The 18,913-nt window shown below is 39.6% G+C and overlaps 1 protein-coding gene across 11 annotated transcripts in view; it reads left to right on the plus strand.

Moving 5' to 3' along the window:
* PPP4R1 (protein phosphatase 4 regulatory subunit 1) overlaps positions 1-18,913 on the plus strand; it is a 65,801-nt gene that overhangs the window by 25,725 nt on the left and 21,163 nt on the right. For all 11 annotated transcript variants that reach the window (XM_017819547.1, XM_017819550.1, XM_017819548.1 and 8 more), the window contains 5 exons: positions 11,888-12,030; positions 13,067-13,213; positions 14,778-14,885; positions 15,652-15,717; positions 17,975-18,133. In XM_017819547.1, coding sequence (XP_017675036.1) covers positions 11,888-12,030; positions 13,067-13,213; positions 14,778-14,885; positions 15,652-15,717; positions 17,975-18,133 — 623 coding nt within the window. The remainder of the gene's footprint in view (positions 1-11,887; positions 12,031-13,066; positions 13,214-14,777; positions 14,886-15,651; positions 15,718-17,974; positions 18,134-18,913) is intronic.

Below are 18,913 nucleotides of genomic sequence, written 5' to 3' on the forward strand. Positions count from 1 at the left end.
CTTTGTGGCCTCCTCTGGACTCGCTGCTACAGGTCCACGTCCTCCTTATGTTGGGGGCCCCAGAGCTGGACACAGCACTCCAGGTGGTGCCCCTCCAGAGGGGCAGAATCCCCTCCCTTGACCTGTTGGTCATGCTGCTTTGGGTGCAGCCCAGATTACAGTTGGCTTTCTTGGCTGTGAGCGCATGTTGCTGGCTTGTGTTGAGCTTCTCATCAATCAACACCTCCAAGTCTTTCTCCTCAGGGCTGCTCTCAATCTGTTCTCCACCCTCCCTGTATTGATACCAGGGGTTGTCCTGACCCAGGTGCAGAACCTTGTACTTGGCCTTGTTGAACTTCATGAGGTTCACATGGGCCCACTTCTCAGGCATGTGAAGCTCCCTGTGGATGTGATCCCTTCCCTCCAGCATGTCAACCGCACCACACAGCTCGGTGTTGTCAGCAAACTTGCTGAGGGTGCACTCAATCCCCCTGTCCATGTCACTGACAAAGATGTTACACAGAGCTGATCCCAGCATTGACACCTGAGAAGCTCCAGTCGTCATGGTCTCCCTTTGGATATTGAGCCATTGACCACAATTCTTTGAGTATGACCATCCAGCCAATTGCTTATCCATGGAGTGGCCCATCTGTCCAGTTCAGAGACAAGGACATAACAAGATACAGCATCAAATGCTTTGCACAAGTCCAGGTTGATGATGCCAGTTGTTCTTTCCTTATCTACCACTGCTATAACCCCATTGTAGAAGGCCACAAAATTTGTCAGGCATGATTTGACTTTGTGAAGATATGTTGGCTTTTACAAGTCACCTCCGTATCTTCCATGTGCCTCAGCACAGTTTCCAGGAGGATTTTTGCTGTGATCGTGCTAAGCACCAAGATGAGACTGGCCTGCAGTTCCCTGTGTCTTCCTTTTTTCTCTTTTTAAAAATGAGTTTTGTTTTCCCTTTTCCAGTCAATGGGAACTTCACTGGACTGCCACAGTTCTTGAGTATGATGGGTAATGGCTTAGCTGCTTCTTCCACCAGTTCCTTCAAGACCTGTGAATGCATTGCATCAGGTCCTCTGGACTTGTGCTCTTTCAGGTTCCTTAGATGACCTCGACTCTAATCTTCTTCAGTGAGCAGTTATTCATCCTCCCAGTCCCCATCTTCCCTTCTGTGACTTGACTGGTGTGGCTGGAGCACTTGCCAGTGAAGTCTGAGGCAAAAAAGTTGTTGAGTACCTCAGCCTTCTCCACGTTATGGGTAACCAGGTCTCCCACTTCCTTCTGGAGAGGGCCCACATTTTCCCTAGTCTTCCTTTTATCACTGCTGTTCTTGCTGCCCTTGACTCTCCGACCAGATTTAATTCTCTCAGGGCTTTAGCTTTCCTAACCTGATCCCTGTCTGCTCAGACAATTTTTCTGTATTCCTCCTAGGCTTTCTGTCCCTGCTTCTACCCTCTGTAAGCTTCCGTTTTGTTTTTTTTTTGAGTTTGTTCAGGAGCTCCTTGTTCATCCATGCAGGCCTCCTGGTGTTTTTACCTGACTCCTTTGCTGGGATGCATTGTTCCTGCACTTTTAGGAGGTGATTCTTTAATACTAAACAACTTTCTTGGGCCCCTCCTTCCTCCAGGACTTTATCCCGTGGTACTCTGTCAAGCAGATTCCTGAAGAGGCCAAAAGCCTTCTCTCCTGAAGTCCAGGGTAGTGAGCTTGCTGTGCACCCTCCTTGCTATGAGTAGGACATCTCTGTAGATTACAGCATGGCTGTTGCTAATCGATACAGTCTGACTGCTGGGTGTTTGGAATAAAGAGCAAAAGCAGGAGAATAAGGAAGAACAAATGTGAGAGAAAAGAAGTGCTTGAAAAGTGATGAGTGATTGGATGAAGGGGAAAATGGTGTGGACAGAGCTGCAACAAAATTCCAGCTTAAAGATGCTTTAGATAGAATTAAGGGCTTGATTTCAACATAGCTGATAAATTGAAACACCAGAAAGAATAAAGGCTTTAGCAGTGAAACATCAGAAAGAGTATGAAGGTCGTTCTTTTGTTATTGTATGAGTACTATGGAGAGAAACTTGTGTTAAGTCTCGAATTGGAAGAAAATGTTACTTCTGTTTAATATCTGTTAGTTTTTCTCCCTTCTTCTGGAACTGCAGAGCATAATGCTTTCTAAGGGTAAAAAGATATTCTGCTGATTTCTGTTATTCTGTCATTACTGTCTTAATTTAAAATGCATGCTTGTATTTTTCTGAGGGAATATCCTTGTTTAGCCAGGAAAAATAGCCTGTTGTAAGCATTACATAATTGTATTGAGTATCTCTCCAAGGATTCTTTAAGCGGGAAGTCACTATTCACTTGCGATAAAATATGTCTTTAATTGAGAACACTGACATGCTACTGTTTCTAGAGTGCTTTCCTAGCAAAGCTCTGCTTCTGAAATCTGAATATACAATGCCTGTTTGTGTGATCCTGTGAACAGTTTGGAGCATCAGAAACTTTATGAAACTTCACTTCAATTTGTAATATGGGACAAGTGTGTCCAGGGAGAATTGTCTCTTGCAGCAACTTTGTAGCCTTAGGCTTTTCATTGGTGACCAACTAAGTGTGTCAAATTGAAGTTTGTTTAGGCAGAAATGTAGTGGAAGCCAAGAGTTGAGCTAAAATCAAATTGTTGCCTTTAACAAGGGTGGAGTACATTTTTAGTCAGGGTTGATATTTTCTCAGCGTCAGTAAAAGCAGCAGTTCAGGCTTTTCCTGCATTGTAGAAGTTGTCTCAGATCTGCCAAACTAGTAGCACTGGATTCTGCATCTGCCCCGCAAATTAAATTTCTGCAAACTTAACTGTGAGTCTTGTGCCTCGAGCAGTTGCAGTATTGGACTTAGCTGGTTTCGGTAAGACAGGTTATTAGAATATCCTTGTGTCTTAAGCCATGTGAAAATTCATTAGGGAACTAGATCTCCTTTGTATCTTCTTAATTTATGTGTTTGACTGTTATTCATACTGCAGCACAATGGGCTCTGTTCATTTTTCGTTTGGGGGTTCTGGTTTTGTTGCGTGGTTTGGAGCTTGCTTTTGTGTGTGTGTTTAAAGTTGCTATTACTAGACTTGTTAATTTTTGTCTTACCTTATACTGCTTTCCATTTACAATATTTTTTCCAATTTATCTGTAAAACATAAAACCCCCTGAATTTGGAATCAGAAAATATTGTAAAAGTATCTGTGTGTTTTAACTTGCTTAGTTAGAGCCAGATATTTGTATGGATAGAGCCATCCTGCAGTCCCTCATGTTTAAATGCATAAATAAAGAAAAACAAAAACAAACTTGGGAAGTCAAACTCAACTGTGAGTAAGTACAGGTCTTCTCATTTCTAATGGCTGATACTCATTAGTCTTATGCCTATTCTTTTAACGTTTTGAGGTATTTGTCTTCTCTTGCCAAATCAAGTCACAGAAAGTGAGGTACTTTCCTTTTTTTGGCGGTAGTTGGTATAATGAGGTTGGAATTGAAGAGTGTACCCAGCATACACAACACCCAACTATAGCAATGAAAACAAACACTGGTATTTTTCAGTCCTGAACTCAGGACTTCCTGCTGTCTTTGGTACTGAGTTCCTTAGAGTAGTTACAGCTGAGATACCTTGTATTGCTTCTGAATTTGCTTTTTAATCACTTCTGTAATTTCTCTGTTTCTTTAAGGATATTAGTTATGACTTTCTACTTAAATGTTTTTATGGTATCTTTGAATCTATGCAGGCTGAGAAGCAGCTTGGCATAGAAGCTCAGTGCTTGGCAAAAGTGGAGTTATCCCCCATAAACCCTTGTTAAAGATAAAATGCTTATCTTTGTGTTAAAGCAGCTGGGTCTTCTCATTCTCAAATGTAGACTAGCCAGACTTGTGTGAGCTTGAACAAGGGCCTTATGTCTGATTTTTTCACTCGAGTAAATTAGTATAATTCAAACTTTTTGTTTTGGTACCAGCTTGTGAATGGCCTAGATGCTACAAGGTTTCATCATTGTGTGCTGAAGTGTGATTAACTGGCTTTGAAAGTTAGCCTTAGCCAGAATTATGGCATTATCGGCATTTTGCTTAGTGTGCTTGTAATAGGCACCAGAAGCTTTACATCTTATTTTCTGAGGGTTCTTAAAAAGCCTATTATCTTCATTTCTAAAATACGTGTGGTAATTTAGTGTAGTATGAAATACATACATATAGGTATCTTTCTAAAGAAATGATGGCAGAAAAACAAAGTGATGTCCTGAAGAACTAGTGCTTTTTCACTTGCATATAGACAACTAGAATTTTTTTTCTTCTGAATGAAAAGTAGTCCCTTTACTGCAAAAATCAGTTGTGAATGCAGTTTGCAAAACAAACTGATTTTAAAAACAATTATTAGACTAATTGGTTGTTAAGTTTTGAAGCTCTATAATCAGGCTTAATGTGGATGGCCTCACAACCTTAATTACTTAATAGTGTGCTTAATGGTTTTACTAAGGTTCAATTACTGCTGTTGGTATAGTGAGGGATGCCAACAATACCTGTTGAATAGCACATACATAGCACATTTAATTTAAAAAAGTCTTCATATATAAGCAGTATTAATGGCAGTGCTAATATTTGTCTTTCCCAGCTGTCACTATCTCCAGCTGTGTTTTCTTCCCTTCCACATCTTCATGTTTCAGGATTTTCCATACCTCATCTCCCACCTCCTGCTACGCTAAGAATTTTTTCCTGTGGTTGATATAAACTTCTTTTGTCTCTCCATGCATCTGATGGGTGACTAACGATGACTGTACCCTCTCTCATTAGTCTGTATTTCACTCCTTGCTGTAACAAGCCAGTAAGAAATCCATTTCTGGTTACTGAGAGAAAAGAACATGACTGCTGAAACAGCACACGTCAGACACGTCAGCCTTTCTGCTGGCCTCCTAAGATAGAAGGGATGGGCCCTGGTTACAGTGTATTTCTACTTGTCTAGATTTTCTTTCGTCTTAAAAAAAGGTAGGAAAGTTGGAGGGAAAGACAAAACAGGAAATGAGAGAAATCGAAAAGAAAAATATGGGTGTCAGTAGAAGGCAAAAAAGAAGGAAAGGGAAAGCTATCTTTGGGAAAGAAGAGGATAGATAAAGCTTGAATGACAGACTGTAGAATTTATTTAAATTTGTCGTTGATCGTGCAAGTGATATTCACTTTGAGAACAGTCATGGATACAATCCCAGTACTATTGGCCATGCTGTTGACAGATCAGCACCTTTGTATGCTGTGGATCTTACGTTCAGGATGAATACAGAAACGGAGATCTATACAGGGAAGGGTGTGAAGGTGTTTTCTGCTCTGCTGATTTTTCTCTAGAACATATAAATCAATACTTTTGCTTGCCTGTTGCCAAATTCAATGGCATGAAGCTGTGTGTGTGTATGAGGTGTTAGGTTGGCTCTTAGGAAAAGGTTTTTCATCCGCAAGATGGTTGGGCACTGGAACAGACTCCCCAGGGAAGTGGTCACAACACCAAGCCTGACAAAGTTCACAAAGCATTTGGATGACACTCTCAGGCACTTGATGTGATTCTTGGGGTGCACTTCTGTGCAGGGCCAGGAGTTGGACTTTGATGATCCTTGAGTGGGTCCATTCCAACTCGGGATGACTCTGTGAGTTGTTTTTTAAAGAGTGAAAGCATTAATGCAGAGCTGTGCACTTGCACCTTTCCTTCTTGCTCACAACCCTTAATAAGAACAAAAAGCAATATTATTAATATTCATATATACTTAAAACATCATCGCAGTTGTCATTTAAAGTGGCACTAATATCATCAGTAGTTATTCTTTGTATACAGTTTTCAACACAAAAACCTTATAGCCCCTCGCAAATGTAGTGGAAATTCACTGCTGCTTGTATTCCAGCATGGTCATATTGGGATAATGAAAGCTTTGCAGACTTTATTCTAAATACTGGACATTGTTGCAGAATAAAGCACTGTGAAATAAATCTAGTTATGAGGTGGCTCTGGAATAATTACTTCATTTACAAGTAACTGTTCTGGAGCAATTAGTTGGTATTATACCATGCAATAATCCCCTTATGACTTCCAGCATACAGCTAACTGTGGTGCTTTGCTTCCTTATAGCTGAAGTGGAATACAGAAGCCTCAGCAGGGATGAAAGACATTTATATATGAAAGCTGAGTGTATGTGCTAGTAGCAGCTAGGTGAACATGTTGGCACATTACTTTCATGAGAGATGGTGTCAAATTCTAGGGAAATGTTTTTTTCATGGATGAAGAAACAGTTAATTGCTTCTATGATTTTGGACTCAGTTTAGGATGTTGATTTAAGTGGTGATTTCTGAAATAGCTAAAATTGAAGGTTTATGTGTGCAGATCAAAGTCTGCCCAGGTTCTGGAGATGTTGGTTGGAATATACTGCTGATTTCATGTGGTTTCATGCTGGAAATCAAGAGAGGTAGAACTGCATCATTTTATTCGGGCAACTTCTTTTCAAAACTATTTCACAAACAGAAGAAATGGAAGTCTATTTTCCCTGTCCTTTGTCATTCTCTTGATTTTGCTTGATTTCTAAAACTCAATTCAGTATAATTCTGTAGAGAATACGCAAGATCTGATAGAATGAAATAAAACACTAATGAGTAAGAAAAGCAAGCATGAATTTGCTTCTTGAGATCTAATTTTTTTATATTAGTACTTATTTTCTAAGTTTTTGTTTGGACAAATTGCAGGGGTTTTTTTTCTAGTACATTGCTACTTTAAGGCACAGACTTATACTTTCAGGAGATAGTTTGAAAAGAGCAGCATTTAAAAATACTTCCTCTGCCAAACAGAAAAAATACTGTTCCAGGCAAGTGTTATGGAGAACAAAACTGTACACAGTGATTTTTCCAGAGTGCCTAAAATAGAAACTTGACATGAAGCAAAATGCTCCACCCAGATTTTGTTTATACTGTGTGGAAGCCTGGTCCTGACTGTATTGTACAGTGCAAAAAAATTTGTAACGCAGTATTTTCCCCAGCTGGATGCTCTTATGCTTTAAGAAGCTGCATGTAATAATTTTAACTCATACTGCCATGCTCCATTCCCTATGTTGATAACTGTGCTGGTTTTGGCTGAGGTAGAGTTAATTTTCTTCACAGTAGCTAATATGGGCCCCTGTTTTGGATTTGTGCTGGAAGCAGTGCTTAAGGTGCCTTAAATTTAGGAGTAAGGAAAGTAACAACTCGGGATGATGGCCGTGTTCTCACTGTGAATGTGAGAGGAATGCATTCACTGCTTCCCGTGGGCAGGCAGGTGTTCAGCCATCCCCAGGAGAACAGGGCTCCATCGTGCCTAACAGTGACTTGGGAAGATGAACACCACCACTCCGAAGGTTCCCCCCCTTCCTCCTTCTTCCCCCAGGTCTATATGCAGAACATGACACCATATGGTATGGGATGTCCCTTTCGTCCCTTGGGATTGACTGTCTTGGCTGTGTCCCCTCCCAGCTCCTCAGGCATCTCCAGCCTGCTTGCTGGTGGGATGATGTGAGAGGCAGAAGAGGCCCTGGCTCTGTGTAAGCACTGCTCAGCAGTAACTAGAACATCTCTGAGTTATCAACACGGTTTCCAGCAAAAATCAAAAACATGGCCCTGTACCAGCTACTATGAATAAAATTAACACTGTCCCAGCCAAAACCAGCACAATGACCAAACCGTAAATTTGATTATAAACAACAGAGAAGTTTAAACTGAAGTGGTAGACACTGTCATGTGTTGAAGTCTGCTGGAATCTGTGCTTGGAGCTGCCACATGTTGAAGCTAAAGACAAAGCTGAGGAATAGATGAAGGGAATGAGAAAGCTCTCCAGTGTATTTTTTTGGCGTTGTTGCTTGGGTCTTGAGGAAACATAATGCAAAAAAAACCACTTTACTGTAACAGCATCAGACTGCAAGATTAGGCTCTATTCAGTACACAGTGGAACATATACTTCAGCCTTTGGAAGAATTGAGCTCTTATCTAAATTGGTAGGCTTATGGTTCAGGTTCTTGCATAGCAGCAGTAATTCCCCAGAGCAGCACAAACCCCTTTTGATAGCGAATTATGGTGTTGTGTTACACAGCCAGTTATGTGCACAGTGCTCACTTGTTTGTTGGTTTGAATTGACCTTGCACAGATCGCAGAGCCGTGTACTTAAAAGTTAGGGAATGTAAGAGCTAAGGTGACTTTACAGTTCTAATTCGTTCCTGGGCATTAATTTTTCAAATCTTTAATTGCATTATCTCATCTGCCTGTGTTCCTCACTAAGCCAGAGCTTACTTAGTAGCTCAGGAAGAAAGGGGCTCACTTTACATCTGCAGATCTTCAGTATTGTCAGGCAGCTGACGTAAGTGCTGCATAATAGATGAACCCTTTTTCTGAAGGAAAAAGGATCTTATGTTTTTGGTACATGTTGCTCTCTCTTACTGGAATGCTTCATAAAGAAATTCGTTAATTCAATTTCACAGCAAACCTAGTCAATTTGGTGAAAGGGAGTGTTGCCATTACTTTATCAGTGGGTGGGCAAACTGTACAGATATCAAAGAGGTGCAAAACAGTCTGCTCCTTTTGAGTGCCCAGTGTCCAAAGCTTTATACATGGCTCATGTTAGGCTTAGTACAGAGCTCTTACTGGCTTTGATTGCAGAGGTGGTATTTCTTCAGCAGGGAAGACACAGAGTTTGGACTACAATCCAAATGTGCAGTTACTCAGTGAAGAGCCTGGCTTGAGCATTTTGCACAGCTTCATGCTAAGCAAAGGAACAAATTGGGTTTCTCAGCATTTTGCTCCATTCATTCTGTCCCTGCACCCTCTCTTACCATCACTGTCTTGCTTCCGTCATCAGACAGTCCTGCTACTTGAGTGAAGCGTGTGATTGCACAGGGAAACCAATCTAAGTGTCAGTTATTGCTGTTTAATGATGCTGCTGCGGTGGGGCAAAAGCTGCATCAGCCATATCAGTTCTTTGATATGGCTTGTTATCTGGCTGCACGAACAGTTGCATTGGCATAAATGGAAGCTGCAGGTTTTGCCTCTGGGAGGGTGGGAACTGCCCGAAGCAAATCCAGAAACAATTGAAGAAGCACTGCTGCCAAATATGCAGCCTCAGTCAAATTAATTTTGCTTACTCTCCCCTCCCACCCCCCAAGTCATCTTCTTTCTGCTGTAAGAAACAAGGCGTGAGTCCCAGGAAGTGAGAACGAGATCCTAGTGTTAAGTGTTGTGACATAAGCCTCTTGTACCCCTAGATCATGTCCTGGGCATGTCTTGAAATAACAACAGCCTTATGGGAAAGGTGGGCACACATTCCTCCAGCCCTGGCTTTGGACTCTGTTTCCCATTTCTTGTCCATCAAGTTCCTATCTCCCTTCCCTTAAGTTGCTAGTCTTACCTCCTTGTCTCTTATCTCTCAGCCTTCCATCTCTTCTTGCCCAGCTTGATGGTTCCTCTTTCTGCTCTGCCACCTGCAGCGTTTTCAAATGAGTTACTCTTGGAAGTGGGACTGTGTACAGTGCTAATGGCTTTCTCTGTCTGAAAACATGCTCAGCAAGGAAGGACTCTTCAATTTGTAGTTGCTATGCTTTCTGTTGGATACTGGGCAGTTGCAGATGGAGGGTGTTTGCAAGGTTTTAGCTCAGCCTCCTTTGGGCAGATTGTCACACAAGATAGAAAAAAGTGTGTTGACATGTACAAGCTAACATGTTAAAGGACTTCTTTCTCCAGCACATTTGAAACCCCTCTTACAGAACTGAAGAAGCTAGGCCTTGTCAGATAAGAGGACCAGAATTAAGTGTAGGAGGAAAATAGATGTCTTTGCCAACTTAACTCTTGAAAACAGCTGATCTACTTTGCTTGACACACCCTCACTCTCAACCTAATGAAGAATTGCAGCTTATCCTGCTTGTGTTCTAAGGACTGCTTTGGCAAATTTTTGTAAGAAAGCGAAAGATGAGTTACTACAATAGAAATACTTTCTTTGCATTACTATGGTATGTAGACTTCAGCTTTCACAATTAATGATCTCATTAACTATTAGTTTGTCCTATTTACAGGTGCTTATTTTGATCAGCTGTCATGCTTAGTGCTACAAACATAGTGTCCACTAAACTAGAGTTTAGCCTTTTGTATCTGTTAAATTCTGTTAATTCAGGTCTGCTAAAACTTTGACATAGTTTGAGTAGACTTCTTCAATACAAACTTCAGGATTTCAGTATTGCTTATGGATTTCAAAAAGACTTTTGTCCTGTGTGTTCTTGACAATGTTTGGGAAGAGATACAGAGCAGACTGGAAGGCTTTTTTTACTTTATTGTAATGAATAGCAAACCTATTCAGTATTGATTTATCTGGGATTTAGTTTTGTAGTTTCATAAACTTTGCAGAGGTCCCTGGAAGTGTTCAAGGCCAGGTTGGATGGGGCTTTGAGCAACCTGGTCTAGTGGAAGGTGTCCCTGCCCATGGCAGGGAGTTGGAGCTAGATGATCTTTAAGGTCCCTTCCAACCCAAACAGTTCAGTAAGTCTATGATTTTGATATGTTTTTCTATAAGAAAAGTAATTTAAGTCTGTAGGGAAAGAAGTAGAGTGGAGCCCATAGGCATTTGATTACTTTGTGCACTGTGATCTTTTCTGTTCTTTTGTGCTCAGTGAAGAAAAGACTGCGCACAGCATGGTACTTGCTTTGTCTTTGTTATGTTTTATTCAGGCCTAAGTTTACACTTGTAATCAGTGTTCAAGAAAGCCAAGTGCTGCACATATTGGCCATGTTAAATACAAATGCGAGTTAAATGCTTCTTTTTAACAAAAGGTTGTATTTTTCATGTATCGTGTTAAGTACAAATATTCCAAGGAAGACGGTTCTGGTCATACCATCAAGTTTTACACGAACAATTTATAGGTAAAAATTCATTAAGGCACATGTATCCTGTGAACAGTATACATGTTACTATTTAAAAAATTGTAAATCGAATTAGTGTAGCTAGAGAGTATTTGGTGGGGTTTATTATATGCTTTTATAGGTAATCAGTTCTATAATTGTAACCACAGATGTCAGCAAGTTCTAAAAGGGCAGAATTACTTAGTTCAGAATTTTTTTTCCCCTCTTTGGACAAGTGGGCTGTCAGGCATGTAATAATGTCCTACTTCTTAAATTGCATCTGTTTTTTTAATAGTTGGAATTTAATCCACACTTGTATTTCTTCTCTTACTTCTCCTAACATCCCCCAAATATATGTGCGTGTTCTGTGGGAATTAGGACTCATTGAAGCAGTGAACCATTTCCTGAATTTAAAAATTAAATGAAATATTTTTCAAATAATCACCGGCTTTGATGAAAAACATACCTGAAATGTTTAACACAAGCAACTGGAAAGATGCAGGACCTTCTCCGTCTGACAAATACATCAGTAGCCTTAAAAAGCAAAGGATGAGAAGCAGCATCTCCGTTTATGGCTGGTTGTCCTGATCCGTGGGATCTTTCCTGCCTGAGAGGCTGTGGCCCAGAGTCCCACACAATTCATTCCTTCTCATAGCGGTACTAGTTTTGGGTTGACTTTCTGCTTAGCAGGTTTCTGGGAAGGGGATGATGTTCGTAAGGAGTTTAGGCAGATTCTGGTACTCATAATGTTCAGTGGCTTGCTCTCTTATACCTATTCTTGGGTTTTTACTGAGAATATGGGTCAGTACAGAGTGTAGTTGTAATAGTTTTACCTGGTTTTGCAAAAAGATGGTGATTGTCAAAACAAAGCTTGACATAAACACACTGGCACGAACACTTGAGAACATAGTTGGTATGTACAGGACTGTAAAAAGCTTATGCTCGCAGTATCTCGAGTATACTTGTAAACATTTACTGTGCCTTTTTTGGTTTTATTTTGATCCTGACAGAGCCAACAGTGCGGGCAGAGCTGATGGAACAGGTGCCTCATATTGCTATGTTCTGTCAAGAAAACAGACCTTCAATCCCATATGCTTTTTCCAAATACTTACTACCTATTGTGGTGCGATACCTCGCAGACCAGAATAACCAGGTAAGTGTCTTCTACCAGGAGTTTACTAGCTAGTTGAATAGCTGGTGTGATGCCAAATTATTTAAATTCAGCATAATATGATTTAATGACAACATTGAGTAGTTGTGAAAAACCTGAGTCCTTGGTATAATTCAGTTTTTTAATGCCGTTATGTACCTTCATGACCAGTTCTTTGTTTATCAATCTGCTGGAGGTTTTGAATTGAACTCTTGTGATTTGTTAGCTTGCCCAAAGCTTTCTAGAGGCTTCTCCAGTCATTTCAGACTTGCCTAATGCTAGCTGATACATTATTTTCAATATTCTGCTAATTCATGTGTAAAACAGCAACCATACTTCTGCTTGATGTTTTTTTGCTAGAGAGATTCTTTTCATTGTCTTAGCCTCTGTTGATATTCCATACTTCATTTGGCTGGTGAGCTCTGAAACAAAGAGCTCAAAGGTGTTTTCAAAATTGCTGAATTGCAGTATATGTAGTCTCTTGCTGTATGTAGTGTTTTCTCTTCTGATGATATTACTCTTTTGAGAGGCAGGGGTTAGCCAGTTATGAAGTCAATTATTAATGGGTATCTTATTTTTGTACAAATTTTTTAAAATGGGACTAAGCAAAATTGTGTCTCCGAATTTAAAATGCATTAGAAATAAATGCAGTTATTCCTTGCCAGCCAAGTTTGTTAATCTCAGAAAAAGAGGATTTGTTTAGTAAAATTGACATTCCTGCTTTTCTTTATGTATTGCATGAACTATACCATGACTACTCCTGTTGACATTGCGGTCCCATGTTTTGGGAAGTATGGAGGTGGACGCTTAGAATAGCATTGCCTTAGCTCACAATATGCAGGTGTTCTTGGGTTCAAACACAGTTTGTTTCAAACATGAAGTGTTTGCAAAGTGCTCGTGGAGCACTTGTCTTCTCACTGTGAGCAACTAGCATAGGGGTGTGTCGATATATAGGTACAGCTTCCAAAATACAGGACACATTTATACAGAAGAACCTCTCTTCAAATTCCTTGGTTCAATTTTTGTCCTTTTATGATAGGTAAGAAAAACAAGCCAGGCAGCATTGTTAGTTCTATTGGAGCAAGAACTCATAGAGAGATACGATGTGGAGACCAAAGTGTGTCCTGTTCTGATAGATCTGACAGCTCCAGACAGCAATGACGATGTGAAGACGGAGGCTGTGGCTGTAAGTAACAGCGGTACCAAATCACAACAGTCTGAAGTTTGTCTGAATGCTTGATATTGCAGTGATGGTCGTGTGTTTCCAAGTTGCACATCCGTTATTAAAGAGAAAAAAATATATTCTTCTCCATAACAAATCTGTAACTTTTCCTGTGCTGTGTTATGCTCCGGTCAAGCTTAGATTTAAATTCAACAGCTTATATAAGCTGTAAAGAAAAAAACCCAGCTGGACAAGACAGCACAGGGGATGAATTTTATTGACTTCTAAAGCATCTGCTGTGTTGGCTTTTTAGTTTTTTTACAGGTTTGTCTGTTTGTTTTATGGAAGTTTAAATTGCCTATGTGGAAAATTTCCATCAGTGTAAAAGCTTTGATGCCTCAGTTCTATTGGTCTTTACTGTATGTCTGTTCTCTTTATTGATTTTGTTTCGTTTTATTGGACAAAATAATAAGCATCTGAGTTGATTAACTCATGGTTGGTTGGTGATTTTCTTTTTTGCATTAGACGCAACCTTAATAATTAAAATTTATGTTGAATTAAAATAGTAAGCAAATTAGTTAATTTATAAAAGAGAAATGGCAGAAGATGTTTCCCTATGTTTCCCTTGAATTGTTGCAATTTATGTTGATGCTTTCTGCTGGGTGAACTTTTTTCTTTTTGCTTGAGAGAGACCTCATTTAATATTTTACTTTCCTCATTTGTATGGGCTCATAAACAATAATCAGTCCCCAGCACTGTTTCATTTGACACCAAGTTTCTAGTTCTTCTTGATGGAGCTTAAAAATACATAAGGGAATAAAGTATAAGCAGAGCAGTTTTACCTGTCTTCATGGTTTTGAAGATATTGAAACTTGACAAAAGTTTCTGTAGCTTACCAACCTCCTAGACATTAGAAAAGCAATCATTTGTTATTGCGGGAGAATGAATTTAAATAATTCTACTGGCATGATTAGGAAATTTTAAAATAATTGTTTTACTCTTTTTTTTAAGTTTTATTACAAATCAGAATGAAAGAGCAGTTAGAGGGAAGAGTTCTTTCTTTGGTATGGTGTTTTTTACAGAATTTCACGTTAGGGAGTAGCATATGATCAATGTGGAATGTTGTAATCTTTAAATCATACAGAAGTTAGAAGTCTCTTAATCATATTAATTATCAAGAATTTTCTGTTAATTGTATGTGTACGCATTCATTAAGTATTGCAGTAGTGAAAGAATCTTGTTCTTGGTTGTTTTTTTTTTTATTTTGTAAGTCTGTTTCGAAAAATGTGAGAGTAATTTCTGAGAGTCTAGTTGTCTCCATTAGTTGGGAATTTGATTTAATTTAGTGAAAGTCCAGTGTCTTCTGCAGCTGTGGTACTTCATGACAAGGAAGTGGGGGGAAAACCCAGCTTTTTGCAGAAGTGGCCGAACCTTTTCAGTGCAAAACGTGGGGGGTTGCTTTCAATATTTTTCACAGTTTTCAAGAAAATTACGTGCATCAGAATGAAAAATAAATGTAAAAAGCCTCTGCTTAAGTGACACAGTGTATTGTGCAACCATTCCTGATTAGTGTCTGTCTTGCCATTAGATTATGTGTAAAATGGCCTCCATGGTGGGAAAGGACATCACAGAAAGACTTGTTCTCCCTCGGTTTTGCGAGATGTGCTGTGACTGCAGAATGTTTCATGTTCGTAAGGTATGAATTATGAGCATCTGGTCTAGATTATCTGTGAAAAGGGTGTCACAACCTTGGAACTTGCATGTGAGTAAATGACTTTACTGCTAGATCTCACTTGTGACATATATTAAGTGAAAGCTATGGGGGTTTCTTTGTAGCTCACATTTCCACAGATTTTTATATTGGGTACTGAGATTTTTTTTTTCCAGAATCCCTACCTTTATTATTAGAAACAAAGAAAGAATCTCCTTGTCCTTATGCTATAGATATCTGCAGTGTGGTTGGATATATCTGCTTGTGATTGTGTTGGTAGCCATGAAAACATGAACCAGCTGTGACTGATACAACCTCAGCCACCTGGGCTCATATTTCTGTGCATAGATGGAGTTAAAGATACTTGTCAAAATGAAGTAAAGCAGTACTCCCTCATGGTATTTAGGTGCTGAGGCTGTGTTTTGGTCTCACCCTGCCATTGTCTAGGTTATTTCCTGTGATAATTGCTTATGTTCTTTAATTTGACAGCACTTTGAATGCATTTTATGAGAATAAAACTTCCTTTTCATTTAAGTTCTGGGGTTCTTCTGTGATTAAAAAAGATTGATTAATCTTTAGGAATTATTTTTTTTTTAAAACCACAGAAAGTGATGGAACGGGAAAGTAGCTTATAATGAGTTTGCACCAAAACATGTTTTTATGGTTTTAAAAGTTGTTTATTTTTTTCTCTTTGGTTTTGCTGTATTAAAACTATTGTCTTAGTTGTTATTTCTTGCATTCTATCTGCAAGGTATGTGCAGCCAATTTTGGAGACATCTGCAGTGTGGTTGGACAGCAAGCCACTGAAGAAATGCTGGTAAGCCATTTCTTAAAGGGTTTTTCTTTTTAACACAATCCAGTAGTGGAGCTGGACAAGGTAAAGAAGAACAGCTAAAATGATTAGACAACTACTACATTCCCTTAGTAGGGAAAACAGCTGTGGAGGCAGAGAGTATTTGCAAATTCAAAAATACGTTAGGCAGGAAGTAGGCAGGAATATGTCTTCTAATGTCCATAAATGCAATGAGAGATTGCAGAGACAGGGTATAAACTGCTGGAAGCAGTGAGGCTTATGTGGTCTCTTTAAATGACATCACTCAGTGCTACTGTTCATGGATTTAATCTTTTCAAGTCAGTTTTCCTGCCTCAAACAAAGCCTCACTTGCCTTCCTGGAAGAGAGGGGAGGAGAAAGAAAGGTAAAGGAAATAAATGAAGCTGGGCAATAATAAATGAAGTAAAGGGAAGAGAGACAAGTTCAAAATGGAAAAGCAGGGAGCTGGATGGAGTGGTGAGAAGAGGATCCTTAACAGTGCCCCCCTTCCCCTAGTGTGTCCAAGGAGCTGGTGGATGCTGCTGGGTTTGGAGACATGACAGGGCTGGGGAGCAGAACTCAGCTTGGCAGTCACTGGGATCCCTCTTCAAGCTTTCTCCTCTTGAGGATGTGGACAGTGAGCTTGCTGAGGGCCAGAAGAGGCTGATAAGTCAGTACCCTGAATTAGCAAGGGGCTTATATAGAGAGAGTGTAGATGAATTCAACAAGAGACTGCAGTGTTTTGCAGTTGTGATATTGGGACAGGTAGACTTACTGTGCCCCTCAGGGCATTTTTTATGTACTTACAGCATTTGCTGCATTTTTCCCTCTGAACTAAGTGATTCAAGCCGTTTGGCAATGAAGTTTAGTTGTGTGGATTTGCATCCCATCTGTTTCCTGATTTGGGATGTAAATTGACTTCTCTCACACAACTGCCCTTTTAGTGATTAGTGTAATGAATTTGGATTAAAACTTCGTAGAGGGTGTGATTAGGCTACGAAATAAAAAATTCCATTTGAAAGCTATAGCGTGTGGCAGGACAGCTGGGGTTCTCTTTCCATAACAGAGAATGCCAATTTCTGCTCTTTTCAGATTATTATAAAAATAAAAGGAGGGGTGTAAAAAGCTGAATGATAAAATTTCATTTTCTGACATAAAAGCTTTTTCTTTTTTTATTTTTTTCAGTTAAAGGCAAACTCTAGTAAACTTTGATGCAAGGTATAGGATCAGCTGAACATCAATAATTGCAAACAAAGCTGTAGCAACAGCCATTGCATTACTTACATCTTGTCACTGTGCCTGTTCCAAGCCAAGGCAGGCATGTGATGGACCTGCATGTCTGTGCCTCACCTGCACTCTGTTCACCCTTACCATTACTGTTTCCAAAAAACCCAAGCATCTGAGCAACTTTAAAGTGCTTCGGTTTTATTAGTAAAACCACTACTCTGCTCAAACATGTTTTCTCCTGCACCAAATATACTGTTTTTCTCATTCCCCTGTTCCCCTTTGCAGTTCAGATCCTGCTTTTTAGAGTAGGTGGTGTCAGAGATTGATAAATCTAACAATGAGAAGTTTAGGTGGAAAAGTTTTTCTTTCTGAAGATGATATTCCTTTGCATATCAGTTAGAATGTTACACCTGAAGTGGTCTCTGATAGGCAAAATGTTCATCATAGAGTCAAAAAGTGTTAAGGGCTGGAAGGAACCTTAAAGATCGTCTAGTCTCAAGCCCCCCTGCCTTGGGCAGGGACACCTACTAGACTAGGTTGCTCAAGGCCTTATCCAACCCAGCCTTGAACACCTGCAGGGATGGGGCATCCACAGCCTCCCTGGACAACCTGTACCAGTGTCTCACCACCCTCACAGTAAAGAATTTTTTCCTCATAATGCACCAGTGTTCTTTATTTTTCTTGTTCCTGCTTTAAAAGAATGGTGTAGACATGAGATTTTATCTTATGATAGGTTTGCTGGGCTTGGTGGATTTGGTGGGTTTTCTTGTGGTGTAATACAGGTTAAAAAGTTAGTATTTCCTTACTGTTCTTCAGACAGGTGGATTTTCCTTATCTGTATCCATAAGTAACATGAAAGCAACTGATTAGAAGGGGTTGTGCTACTAAATGTGTGTTCTTTGTCTTGCAAATGTTAAACTTAACTCCTCTGAGGGTGGAGAACCAGATGAAGGAAATGAATGTGAAAAAAAAACTTGCCTTGAAACAAGTGCTGCCTATTAAGACTTGCAAACTCACTCACTATGTTCCTAACAGCTGCCGAGGTTTTTCCAGCTCTGCTCTGATAATGTGTGGGGAGTTAGGAAAGCCTGTGCTGAGTGCTTCATGGCAGTTTCTTGTGCAACATCACAGGAAGTCCGGAGGACAAAATTGTCAACCCTTTTTATTAATTTGATTAGTGATCCTTCACGATGGGTAAGAATTGCTTTTTATTTCTTGAATAGCTGTCATTTTAAAGGGTTTTGCTGCAGTACTCCTTATAAAACTTCTCATAGGTGTGGATAACCTGTTTCACGCACCTTGAGCAAAATTCTTCTTCTTAGTTTGTCAATGAGTGTAGAGTCCCTCACATTTTCACTGCAGTATGTAAGAAAAACTGTGTCAGTGGGATAGCTTTTTTTAGCTACAGAACTGCCTGCGAGTTAACATTGCTGAGAATCATTAACAAAACTGGAAAATTAATGTGACTTACTTGCATTCCTTCAGGTTCCCTACCACCATGTCTTTTTTGGGGGGAGTGGGGCAGTGGAGTTTGTTGTTGGTTTGGGGTTTGTTTGATTTTGTGGGTGGTTTGGATGTTGTTGGTGGGGATTTTTATTATTTTATTTTTTATTGTTTCTAGTGTGGGATTTTTTTGTTGTTGGTTTTTGGGTTTGTTGGGGTTTTTTAATTTATTTTACTTGTTGTCTTATAGATCTGCTCTTAAACCTTAAAAGCAGACTGCTTCTGAGAACCAAGGATCTTATGCATAGGAACATCTTGGAAAGTCATGCAAATTGTAGCCCAGCAGAATTAATCAAATAAGAAAAATTGAGATAGAGAATTGTTGACAAGGGGAGAATAAATAATAGGAGACAGGAGGAGCAAATGTACAACATAGCCAAATAGTAAAGGGAAAGAAATGTAGAGCTTATCAGTCAAACTTCTGGTAGTGAAATGTCTCTTCACTGTAAATGATGCTTTCCTTTCAAGTTT

Source organism: Lepidothrix coronata, unplaced genomic scaffold (assembly GCF_001604755.1).
Source record: "Lepidothrix coronata isolate B3197 unplaced genomic scaffold, Lepidothrix_coronata-1.0 Scaffold75, whole genome shotgun sequence".
NCBI lineage: Eukaryota > Metazoa > Chordata > Aves > Passeriformes > Pipridae > Lepidothrix > Lepidothrix coronata.